The sequence below is a fragment of the Aquila chrysaetos genome, chromosome 13 (genome assembly GCF_900496995.4).
Source record: "Aquila chrysaetos chrysaetos chromosome 13, bAquChr1.4, whole genome shotgun sequence".
In the NCBI taxonomy this organism is placed as follows: Eukaryota; Metazoa; Chordata; class Aves; order Accipitriformes; family Accipitridae; genus Aquila; species Aquila chrysaetos.
Window position 1 is genome coordinate 41,028,738 of NC_044016.1, and position 12,164 is coordinate 41,040,901.

The window sequence follows — 12,164 nt, forward strand, 5'->3', positions numbered from 1 at the left end:
GCCGGGCAGATTTCCAGCTGCTCCTCCCCAAGCCCGTAGTGTTGTGTGGGGTTGTTGTGACCGAAGCGCAGGACCCGGCACTCGACGTTGTTGAACCTCATACGGTTGGCCTCGGCCCATCGATCCGGCCTGTCCGGATCCCTCTGTGGAGCCTTCCTACCCTCGAGCGGATCGACCCTCCCTCCCAACTTGGTGTCATCTGCAAACTTGCTCAGGGTGCACTGAATCCCCTCGTCCAGATCATTGATAAAGATATTAAAGAGAACTGGCCCCAAAACTGAGCCCTGGGGAACGCCACTTGTGACTGGGCACCAACTGGATTGAGCTCCGTTCACCACAACCCTCTGGGCTCATCCAGCCAGCCAGTTTTTCACCCAGCGAAGAGGACACTTGTCCAAGCCATGAGCCACCAGCTTCTCAAGGAGTGTGCTGTGAGAGACAGTGTCAAAGGCCTTACTAAAGTGCAGGTAGACAACATCCACAACCTTTCTCTCATTCACTAGGTGGGTCACCTGGTCATAGAAGGAGATCAGGTTGGTCAAGCACAGACCTACCTTTCATGAATCCTTGCTGGCTGGGCCTGATCCCCTGGTTGTCCGGGATCTAGTCATACAGGGTGCTGAGCATCTCAAAGTGGAGGTCATACCAAGACGAGCCCAGTGTTGTGGAAGGTAAGGCTGGCTTGTCTTGGGAGAATTGTTGGGAGAGCTGGTCCTAGATGGCATGTTCTTTTGTGTTACTGTGGTGCTGAGGGGTTTCATGGATTGAGGCTCCCATAGACTGAATGGTAGCAAAACATATGGCAGAAGATGGTGCCAAAGAACTTACACTGATGTGAACAGGGCCTTCATTAAGAAGGATGAATGAGGAAGCAGTGAGATGTTGGTAAAAAAGCAAACATTTGGTTTTGCTGATGTCGTCCAGTTATTCTAAAAATATCATCCATGTGACTAATTAATGAAGACTATGACCCATCTCCTAATTGACATGGTATCTAGTGCTGTAGAAAACACCCTCCACAAGCACAGTTGGAACATTTAGAGGCAGCTCCCTGATTAATTTATTTGCAGGTAGGGAGGAAGGAATAACAATGAGTAAGTGTCTCTAATCTTTTGCTATATCCTCTGTATGTCAAAGGTGTTGTTTCCTATGGTCTTGCCTGTTGTGTGCAAATAGTAGGCATTATAAAACCATGTGCAGAAAACACGCAAGGAGCTGTACATGTGTGAAAGAAAACTTGGCTCTAAAAGATCCTTGGCAAAATGAAGCCAGTAATCCAAGCTGTTTTCTGTGATCCCTTCGTTATTCAGCCAGACAGCTGATCTATTTTTAACCAGTTGTATTGAAGTGAAACTCCTGCTCTAGAGAGGCTAATGATTGTTTCTCTGAATCTAGCTTTAGTAGCTGCAGTTACCATGACTTAAGCAGGACTAAGTACAGATTTACACTCAGAGTGTAGAAGCATATAGGGGCCACAGTGGGATGGAAAGCAGACAGACGCTCTGCATCACCAGGCAGGGAGACTGACCTGATGAACCGCTTCTCGTAGTAGCGACTCTTCCCCTGGGAAACGTAAGCCCTCCAACAGAGCTAACCACAGGACCCTTACAGAGCTGAATAATATTCTAGCTGCTGTAATGTGAAGAAATACAAATCTTTAGTAGGTAATGGTAAAATTGAACATCTGCAGAAATAGATTAACAAAATCATCTCTGATCTTCATTGACCTAGTCAGTGATTCCTTGACTGCTTTTCTGGAATCACAGGCCTGAATCCAGAGCAATGTATGCATTTTGTTTGGATGGCAGGGGGTTGCAAGTATATGGAGGCATAGTTTTTCTTTGTTTTAGCATGGGGTTTGAGGGATGTTAGCAAGGTAGGGTGGAGAAATTTGCACATTCTTGTGATTTTTTGCTTGTTGCCTGAAGGAATGTAATTAACTCCTAAGTCTGCTGTAGGCATGCAATTGCAATGAGCTATGTTAATATTGTAAATCATTGCCCGTCAAGACCTGTGTACATGTTTTTTACCCAGTGGTGAATCTAGGTTAACTATTCCTTAGTAAAAGGGATGGGTTGGAGCTACCTTACATTCAGGATTAAGCGTGTGCCTGCAGCACTCCGCACTTTATCTACTGCTTGATATAAATTCAGTCCATGGTTACTTGTTTATTAGTTGTTTTTTTACATATCCCCTGCCAATCAGGAAGAGAAGAATGTTCTTGGACTGCGATTGGGCTTAGAGGCTGATCCTGCTCTAAACTGGACTTCTATAGACCCTGTTTCTCAAATGTTTGACAGTATCTCTGGTGACCTGTCTCATGTGAAGTGTGGCACAAGATAGTAGTGTTTCCTCAAAGATGCATCACGTCTCTAACATCTTTGTGTTATGTAGTGTTTTCAGAATTGCTCCTGAAGTATTTGGAAAGACAAAGGACACTTTTTGGCTGATTTGTATATTTTTTAAAGAGCTCAGTAAAAAGATGCTGCAAAACTTCCTGGGTCAATGCCACCTCTGACAGCTATGAGACTTCCTGAAGTTAGTCCAAAAATGTGCAAGTTTAAGGAGAATTTGGGTCAACATCAGTCTCTGAATCAGGTGTGTTTATGTACTTCTGTCAGCTGCAGTGCATGTAACTGGTGTGAAGCCTTTGTGTAAGAGTTTGTGGGCTTGATTCTGTTTTCTTCTAGCTTGTGAGTTAAATAAAACCATGGGTATTCTGAGAAGGTACAATGCCAAAAATGGAAATACAGAGTCTAAACAATGCAAGAAAGACAAACTGTAAGGAGGTTTGGGTTGCTGCAGCTTTGGGTTACGGTGCATCTTGTCACCGTGAGTAGAAGAAAAGCACCTGCTGGAGGGCAGGGTTTAGCCAGCATGTGGCTCTCTGTGTCTGGAACCACAGAGCCACATGGAGTGTGTCTCTCACCCTTGCATTTAGTCCACATGTACAAAATGCCAGCACAGTTGACCACAGAATGTATCATTCTCTTGTTAAAGGCATAATGGTTTACTTAGTCTTAATTTCCATTTATTGGGCTTTTCTCCAGCAAGAGAATTTGGCATCCTCGCAATGAGCCTTTTCTTAAATTCCAAGTTTACAGCATCAACCATTCAGCTGCAAAGTGTTGGCTTGCTGATCAACTTGTTTCTCTTTGGGAATATGAAGAGATAACGATTTTAAATTTGGCTTTTATTGTCTTACAGTTAGGCTTTAGAAATACTTGTCCTACTCAGAGTTCTTGGCCTGCCTTATGAGAGGCTTTACAAGTGACAAGTGTCTTTCACTGCAGGGCTTCTGAATAACACAGCTGAAAGCTGTGGAGGTGAACACAGTAAGCTCATGCTGGTTTTGTAAACTTTCTGTTGATTGCAGAAAGGTTAGTTTTATTGCTTTTGTCCATTTTATGCCAAGTGAAGACTGTAAGCAGTCTGAAGTGTGTTTCAGAAGATATATTTTATGTGTTAGAGGAGTACTTTTTTCTAAATGCAGACCTGGGCATTTATAGCCACTCACACCTGGGCTTGACTAGATGGAGAAATTAGCTGCAAGTAGACTGCTAGCTGTCTAGCTACAGATGGAAAACTTGCTGTGCTAGGAGGAATGATGTATGGTCAGCAAAAGTATGAGTCTTTGTTTTGGGACCCTTTTATAGCTTGCTCTGGTAGAGTGGAAGAATAAATGGATTGTAGACTATTCCAATTGCCCCACTTCAGTGACTTTGGAACTGAAAGCAGAAACCATCCTCCTTTTGTGGAGTAGAGTAGGTTTGTTTTTACGATTATAGCAATGGTAAGAAATTTCCTTAAAATAGGTGTTTAACATTCTGCTGCTCTTGAACTTCAGGTTGTTCCTTTTGTGCATTAATAGATGTGTGGGAAGGTTTCATGGAAAAAGAGCTATAACTTCAGATGCTTGGAGTTTTGTTCCAGAGGGCATAAAGATGGGACTGTTGGTGGGAGAACAGAGTGAGGATGATGAAGGAGGAGGTGCAGCAGGAGCTGAAGCCATACTTGTGTGAAGAATTAAAAAGCACTGCTTACCTGAAAAGGCAAACACTTAAAGAGGATGTGCTATTGACTTATTGACAGGCACATCATTGAACAGAGCTATTGGTTTGTAAGCTTTATTCTGGCAAATGTTCTTTTCAAAAAATGCATGACTTCTCAGAGCCGTGGAAAATGACAGGAGTTTTATATGGCGAGCTACATACCTTATGTGCACTGTGGCTGGATCTCATTCCTTGCAGCTGCCTTGCTGCATTAGTACATTTAAGTGATGATCAACTTTTGTTCAGAGGTGAAGAAATAATCATACTTTTTAAGGCTAATGTACCTTCTAGGGCAGCGTCCTGTTGCAAGCAGGGGCTGGCTAGAGCTTCTGTATTGGCAGAGGCTGAGAGCTAAGTTTTCCCTTAACATGAAGTGTAGTATGGCCATCTTATCTGATGGCTAGGAGAAGGTTGGTAAGGGTATGCTTGTGAAAGGGTCCTAGCTTCATATGTCTGCTACCAGATGGCTCAGAAGACATGTGAAACTCTGATGAAGTGTACTTTTTTTGAGAGGTGGATATATGGTCTAAGGGCAACATACATTTCACTGAAGGAGGTAGTAGTTGTTTTATGGTTAACAAAGCCTTGGCTTTATGTGTCTTCTGGAGACTGATGTAACTATTGTTATAAAGTCAAGTATTTCTTTTATGCCTCACCATATAAAGACAATAAATACTTATTTTCCAGACTGGTTCTCAGAAATTATTTGGGCTATTTGGCATTGATGGAACTGGAGTGCCTGTTACATTCAAGGTCTCAGAGTTATTCCACTTGCACCTGCTGTTGAGCTTTGTGTGTGTCTCCTATCAGTCTGCAGTTTGGATGCAGCAGGGGTTAAGTTTCTTGTTTGAGAGTAAGTTGTGATGTACATTGCCCTTCATCTGCGATAAGACACCAATTTTCCCGCTGTGTGGCTTAATTAGTTTATTAAGACCCTTACTGTTGGTGTTTCTTTGGTCCTGTCTGATACACATTTGCATGGAGAGCAAGTAATGATTTCAAGTCCTGGTCTGATGAAAGTAAAGAGAGCCAAGAAGTAATCTAGTACTATTAGCATTTGCTTATGAACAAGTCTCCTCCGCAATCTGTCCCTTACAATCATGGAAAAAACCAGAGGTGCCTGTAAGGTTATCTTTAAAGAGGTGCATTTGGTATCGGGTCCTTTGTGCAACGAGAGCTGGAGAGTTCACTGTTTTCCCAGATGGACCATATGCTCTTGTACCTGTGCAAGAGTCTTCACTGCATATCGTCTAAGGTTGCCTTAGGACATATCGGGGTCATACACAGAAAGAATGGCTTAAGGTATCATGGAGCAAGTGGGTAAGGCCAAGGTTTTTACTGAATGGCTGTAAATTAAAACCAGGTGTGGGGAGGGTAGGGAAGGAAATTTGTATGACCTGCACAATGTGATTTGCATGCTTGCTGTGCTGCTAGGAAGTGAAGTAATGCTCTCTGCAGCCAGGCTGGGGTTGGCTGTACCAGGTGTGCAGTACTTGGGTGAATCTATTCATGGCTATTCCTTTGCATTCTCAGATCTAAGGTAGAACAGAGTCAGGTCAGATGCCTTTTCTTTCTGTGAAGTGAAAAAACATCTTCTCAAACTTTCATCTTTCCTTCCTTAGGCTGCAGATCAATGAAGTTTCTATTAAAGCTAGAATGGTTATTTCCCCTAGAAATAGTTTTAATTGTAGTCAATGAATTAAGTAAGTGATGACACATTTATTTTCCAACTTTAGGAAGGAATTTTTTCCCAATATTAATATTCCAGTGTTCATAGAAGTGTTTATGCCAGAAGGGGCATTTAGTGCTGAAAGATTCTGATTAACCTAATTTTTTCCTGGTTCTTGCAACATAAAGAAGAATAATCCAATCCCATTATAGTCTATGGTTTATTTTTCTGAGCAGCAAAATTAGTTTGTTTTGCCTTTAATTGAGGTGTGAAAGAATTAGCCAGAACAATTGAGATGTGGACCTAAGGTGTTTTGCTTTTCATAGTCTCTAGCACAGTGGAAATCCTAGAGAAGTTTAATAATTTGTTCCTCCAACTGCATTTTATTCTCAAAATACACTTGAGCTAAAAGCTCTGCATAATGGTATGGCAAGTGAGTTGGTGGAGTTAGTCTAACATACTGTGCAGAGACACAGGTCTTCACTCAGGGTTTACTTGTTTAAGGCTGTGCTAAAGGTCTAGCGTAACTGCCATATGTTATTGCCAAGTGTAGCTTCAAACACTTGCATGAGGTATAAATTGTTCTTGCTTTTCAAAGTTAAGTAGGAAATGTCATTTACAGTTTAATATATCTTTAAAGGAAGAATATGGATAGTAAGTGTTAAAGAAAATAAAAAGAAATGACTAGCTGAGCAATGTATAAGAAACATTAGGCTGGGAAAACTACAATAGCAGCAATTAAACTAATAACTCCTGTAATCATTGTTTCCCTAGATCAGGAAGTGTCCTGCACCATTGGAATGAAATATATCATTTTGTGGAACATTTGGCCCGCAAATTCATAAGGTAAGAAGTGCACCTTTGCAGATAACTGAATGAGGAGGTGTGTGTGTGCCAGCAGCTGGGAGATGAGCTCTCAGTTGCAGAGAAGTAGCACATGCTGGTGCCAGTCCCCTGGTGGAGAGAGAGTTCTTAATGCTTTTCTCAGATCATCCCATTGATTGCTTTTCCCCAGATTTCTGTCATGCAGGAAAAAGGAGTAGATAAGCTAATTGTTCCCTTTTTTCCTGCCTGACTTCTATGGATCAAATCATATTTCTGTGGGGAAGGAATCCTCTTGTTTGAGATGGCTGTCTACTGCTTGAGGTACAGAAGTCCGGGTCTGAAGGGAGAGGCCTGAGGCTGTACCTTTCAGGCACAGAATGCCTTGAGACTGGATGAAAAATCCCCCAGGCCAGTGGGTGGAATGTGTTATGATAAACATTATTAGCCTTCCTTCATCTCCATGGTGACACCAGGATGCATTTAAGCTTTTCTTTCTTTAGCAATCCTAAGGTCATGATGCAAATGCTATTTACATCTTTTAGAAGGATTCCTCGTGGTTTGCCTTGACTAGGAAGGCCCAGGACAAAACACCTTTTGCTGCTCAGTTTTGTCTTTCATCCTGTTGAGTTAAAATCTAGATAGCAATCAGAGCGCCCTGTGTGTTTGCTGTTATGCGTACAGTAAGCTTTGGTCTGGACCACCAAAATAATTTACTTTTTTTCTCCCCTTCTCCAGCCCTCAGCTGAGGATGTCCTTCATTGTTTTTTCAACTAGGGGGACAATTCTAATGAGGTTAACAGAAGACAGGTAAGAAGAGATTTAAAGGTGCACAGCAGCTTTTGTGTCCTTGTTGTAGCTTCCTTCACCTTCCTTGCTCAATGATTTCCAGTCCACTGTGAGCAGTGTTGTGACACCTTTGTGCTTCTCAATTTAATTGTTTGAATCACCTGCCCATTTTCATGTATGACACTCATTCTGCTAGAATGCATTAAGGCCTCTTAAGGCAGAGGTTGCCTTCTTAATTTTAACTTCTAAATGTCTGTCTTTCAGCAATTAGGGTTTTAACTCAAACTGCTTTCATTGAGGGAGTCTGCCTGCCACGGATTTCCAGACTGTTGTCAGAGAACAAGAGCCTTGTTGCCTTTGAAACATCCTTAGGGAGTTTCTTCTGCAAACAAAAAGGTGAAACTCCCTTCCAATAAAAACAAACTTGAAAGCTGTAGGTGATACCCATACTCTTGAGGTAGAGGTGAACATGATTTCTTTGGAGGTCTGAAGGTATGTTATAGGCAAAGTGTCTAGGATGGATTGCAAGGGTGTATGTTTTTTGGCAATGACAATTTGATTGCCATGTTTCTGAAGCATGATCCTGTCATCCCCTTGTAGATCCCCAAGTTAATCCTAGTAAAATCTATGGGATGGATTTTTTTTTTTCACTCTGAGTTCAAGGAGAGCTGGATGAGGTCCTTTAATCGCTCTTGCTTCCTCTGTTAACTTCATTGCCACGTGGAGCAAAAATATATGTAACACATGTGAAGACTGTATAAGTCAGCATGTGTTTTACATATTGGATGTCTGTGAAATTGCATACCAGAGCAGCTACTATAGAGGAATGAATAGGAAACTGGCCGCTTTCCGAAAGAGCAGTCCACATACATACCGACCTTGAAAAATGTCATTAACCCCAGCCAGCCTAAGCATCTCTTGTCACTTATTGCAACTATAAGTATAAAGAGAGTGAACCGTATCTAACTTGGTGCCAGAGGAAAACCTGTTCCCTGCCTCTGTCTTTCTCCCACCCTGTGAGCACGCCCCATTGCAAAGATCTCTAGTCCGTTAAGGCTCTAAGCTATGAGACTTCAGTGTTTCCCATGTGGAAATGTATTTCATATTTATCCAGCTGTCCTAGAAATGTTGACTGGGAACAGGATATTGATATGGTATTAGTCTAAAAGCCAGCTGACTGGAGAGCTGCTGGTTTTTATTGGAGGACTGATGAACAAGGTGTGGGCTTTGTGCAGGTCCTTTAGTTAACACTGGCCTTTCTTAATCTGGAAGCTGAGTAGTGGCAAAACCTCTTCTACCTTGCCCGTGCCTCTGTGTGGTGTATCAGCACCTGAATGTGAAAATTGAAGGTGCTTAGCATCCCTTTTGGAAAAACTCTGTGCATCTAATGGGACTGGATTGACATATTAAAGACTTTTGCTGTCTATTTTAAAATTTCAGTGTTCACGTTTGAAAAATAGTTCTGATTGCAGGAAATGCTCTTGATTTTTATATATAGCTTTGGCTTGGTATGTGCATGGGTAGCTGAATGGAGGAAATATCTGCCCCTAGCCCACCTGTGATACACAGTTCAGTGTCTAACTAGTTTGGGATATTGCAGGTACAGAAAGAGTTCTTGAAAGTTTGATAATTCAACCTACTGCAAAAGCAGATACTCTTTTCTCCCTGTGGGAGTTTCTGCTCTGTAGACTGAATAATGTTAATGCACTGCTGCAATCAGCCTCACAAATGTCAGATAGAGTATGTGATGGTCACACAAACTGGATTTTCTGAAGGAGTTGAAAAATGCAGGGAAAAAACTGACTTCTGGCATTCAGTCTTGCAATGTCAGTGTGGTCCTGCATGCAGTGACTTAATCTGCTTCCCATGAAGATTGTATAGTTTGCTCAGAGAGACACCCCACATATTGCAGGGTTTTATCTTGGTATTAAAGACTTCTGGCCTGTACTTGGCTTCCAGAGTTTGGTGTCTGCAACTCAGTGAAATGACAAATGGGTCCCCATCCCATTTAGCCTGCAGTTGATCTGTCAGTGTGGCTGGGATTTCTAGAAAAATTAAGATACCCTGAATCATAACAAGCTATTGGGAAAAGTTTTAATCTTCAAGTCAGTTTGAACAGGAACTGAAGGTGTAATGTCCAAATAAACTGGAGTTGCCAGGATGGGCTCCTCTCTCCATGGGTCTGCAGGTCCCAGCAGGAGCCTGCTCCAGCACAGGCTTTCCACAGGGTCACAGCCTCCTTCAGGCATCCCTCTGCTCTGGCGTGGGGTCCTCCCCGGGCTGCAGGTGGATATCTGTTCCACCATGGACCTCCCTGGGCTGCAGGGGGACAGCCTGCCTCACCATGGTCTTCCCCACGGGCTGCAGGGGAATCTCTGCTCCGGCGCCTGAAGCACCTCCTCCCCCTCCTTCTTCACTGACCTTGGTGTCTGCAGGGTTGTTTCTCTCACATACTCTCACTCCTCTCTCCAGCTGCAGTTTCTGTTGCACAGCAACTTTTTCTCCTTCTTAAATCTGTTATCCCAGGGGCACTACCACCATCGCTGATGGGCTCGGCCTTGGCCAGTGGCGGGTCTGTCTTGGAGCCAGCTGGCATTGACTCTGTCGGGCAAAGGGGAAGCTTCTAGCAGCTTCTCACAGAAGCCATCCCTGTAGCCCCCCTGCTACCAAAACCTTGCCACGCAAACCCAATACAGTCATTTTTTGTGGCTGTTTGATTACGTTTGTATAGTCAAGTCAGCAAGCATAAGTAAGGAAAGTGAGCCAGGTGCAAGTCAGCTGCTCTGCTTCTGCATCAGAGGTTTGACCAGGGTTACACAGGGAATATTTATTTAGAAAGAAATGTATGGATATTGACCTAGGAGATGATGTTGTTGTGATGCTTTCCCCAGGCTGCGGGAACCATGGGAGCGCATCTGCTCTATTTTCCACATCCTTAGAAAGATATCTACCCAGACATTACCTTAGCCTAAATAAACATTGGGTTAACTCTTTTTTTCCCCTCTCTGTATCTGGTTCTGCCATGCCTGTTTTCACCTGGATATCAGCTCCCGATAGATTTGATCTTGGATCTAACAATGATCTGCATTAATTTCAGGGAACAGATACGCCAGGGTCTAGAAGAGCTGCAGAAAGTCCTTCCAGGAGGTGACACATACATGCATGAAGGATTTGAAAGGGTAACTAGATGCATGTTATAGTGCCTCTAAACTGTGTTTGGGTGCTCCTCAGGAAATGTTAAACAGAGGAATATGGTTAATAATTCTTTGGTAGGTAAGTGGGGCTATTTCTCTTTTATGCAATAAGTACACTGAAGTGTACACATTCAGTGTAGGAGCTGGTACAAGGGAGCTGCGAACCCTGCTACTTATCTTTCTTTTTGCCTTCAGCTTTTATGGGGGGAGCTGCCTTTTCAGCTTGGGACAAGGCAGAAGGCTTTGGCATTGTAATCCCACATGGGACCATGTTCACGAAGGGTGGAAAGCTATAGTACGGATGCTATAGTAGGCTTGTCAGAGTTGGGTGGAGGTTGAGGCCATGGCTCTAACCTGTTGTCGCTAGTGGACAAATAATGCTGTGTAGAGGTTATTGCCTGCTCTGATCTTCTCCTTCTGTATATTTTACAAGCTCAGGAGTTTCTCTAAACCTGAACTCCTGACCCCCCTCCCTCTTCTGTACTACGCATGCATTTGGGAGGATTGTGGAACTGTGTGCCTATTGAAAATGCATGTAAACACACAACAAAAATTCAGGTGACCTGACAGAGATGCTGGCTCTTAACTAGGAGTCCAGAATCAAATCCCAGAGTTTGGTGACTTCAGAGACTTTGCAGAAGAAGTCCAAAAAAAACCAAATTTAAATTCAGAACTGAAATTGAATTCGTAAGCCAAATATGTTCAGGGTGGCCTACTTTTAATTTTTAATGCTTACTGAAGCATTTGCCCTTCTACCTTGCAATATATGCTTGTCCATAGATCAAGTGGGAGGTAGAAGCACAAGAATATCTCTCTGCAGTTGGTTTATTTGCAATTAGAATAGTTGATCTACAGGTGCTGGGGAATATTTATCAATGGACCTAGGATGTTTCTCAAGGAGGAAGGTGAATGTGATTTTTCAGATAACAGAATAGTGGGAGACTACATTATTGTTGGCCAATGGCCTTAGGATTGGTTTGACTGAATTATGCTTTAGATAAGACCTTGAAGTAATGGAATCAAAACCATACGCAGGAAACTTGTTCTGTGAAGCAGGTATCTCTGAAAGCAGAGATTATGTGCGGACTACAATCATGACATCATCTTTGCCATCTTCTCTTTCTTTCTGGTGCATGTGTAGATGCCCACAAAGTATTATTATTCTTTTATTGCTAATAATCTTCTGATTTAATTTCAGGCAAGTGAACAGATTTACTATGAAAATGTTCACGGTGAGAGACTTTCTTGATCCATTGAATTTTTTTTTTCTCTTTCTTTTTGACTGATAACTTTAATAGATTTGAAATGCAGCTTCACTGTGGGAAAGGTGGGGGGTGGCTCCTATTCTTACAGGAATGCAATGCTCTTCAGGGTAGTTGTTTCTGAAAAGAAAAAAGAACAGGTGGAGCTTTAAGGATCCGGAGCTGGACTGAATGCATTTCAGGCCAAAAGCGAGAAGCTGGGCTGACTGAAGGTGCCTACTCTTACCAAAACTCTCTGGTACCTTATTTTGTTCTTTTTGTTTTGAGGACTCAAGTAACCATTTCTTCTTCATTCTGAAACATGATTATGCAGAGGTGCTGTTAGGTAAAAGGTCTTTTTTCAATAAGCAATTATTAAATCCAGTAGTAAGTGCAG

General features: G+C 42.6%; 1 protein-coding gene across 1 annotated transcript in view; it reads left to right on the plus strand.

The window, feature by feature from the left end:
- The window catches only part of ANTXR1 (ANTXR cell adhesion molecule 1), a 113,313-nt gene that overhangs the window by 4,446 nt on the left and 96,703 nt on the right, over positions 1-12,164 (plus strand). The window contains exons 2-5 of the mRNA XM_030035873.1: positions 6,496-6,567; positions 7,282-7,353; positions 10,430-10,511; positions 11,725-11,758. Coding sequence (XP_029891733.1) covers positions 6,496-6,567; positions 7,282-7,353; positions 10,430-10,511; positions 11,725-11,758 — 260 coding nt within the window. The remainder of the gene's footprint in view (positions 1-6,495; positions 6,568-7,281; positions 7,354-10,429; positions 10,512-11,724; positions 11,759-12,164) is intronic.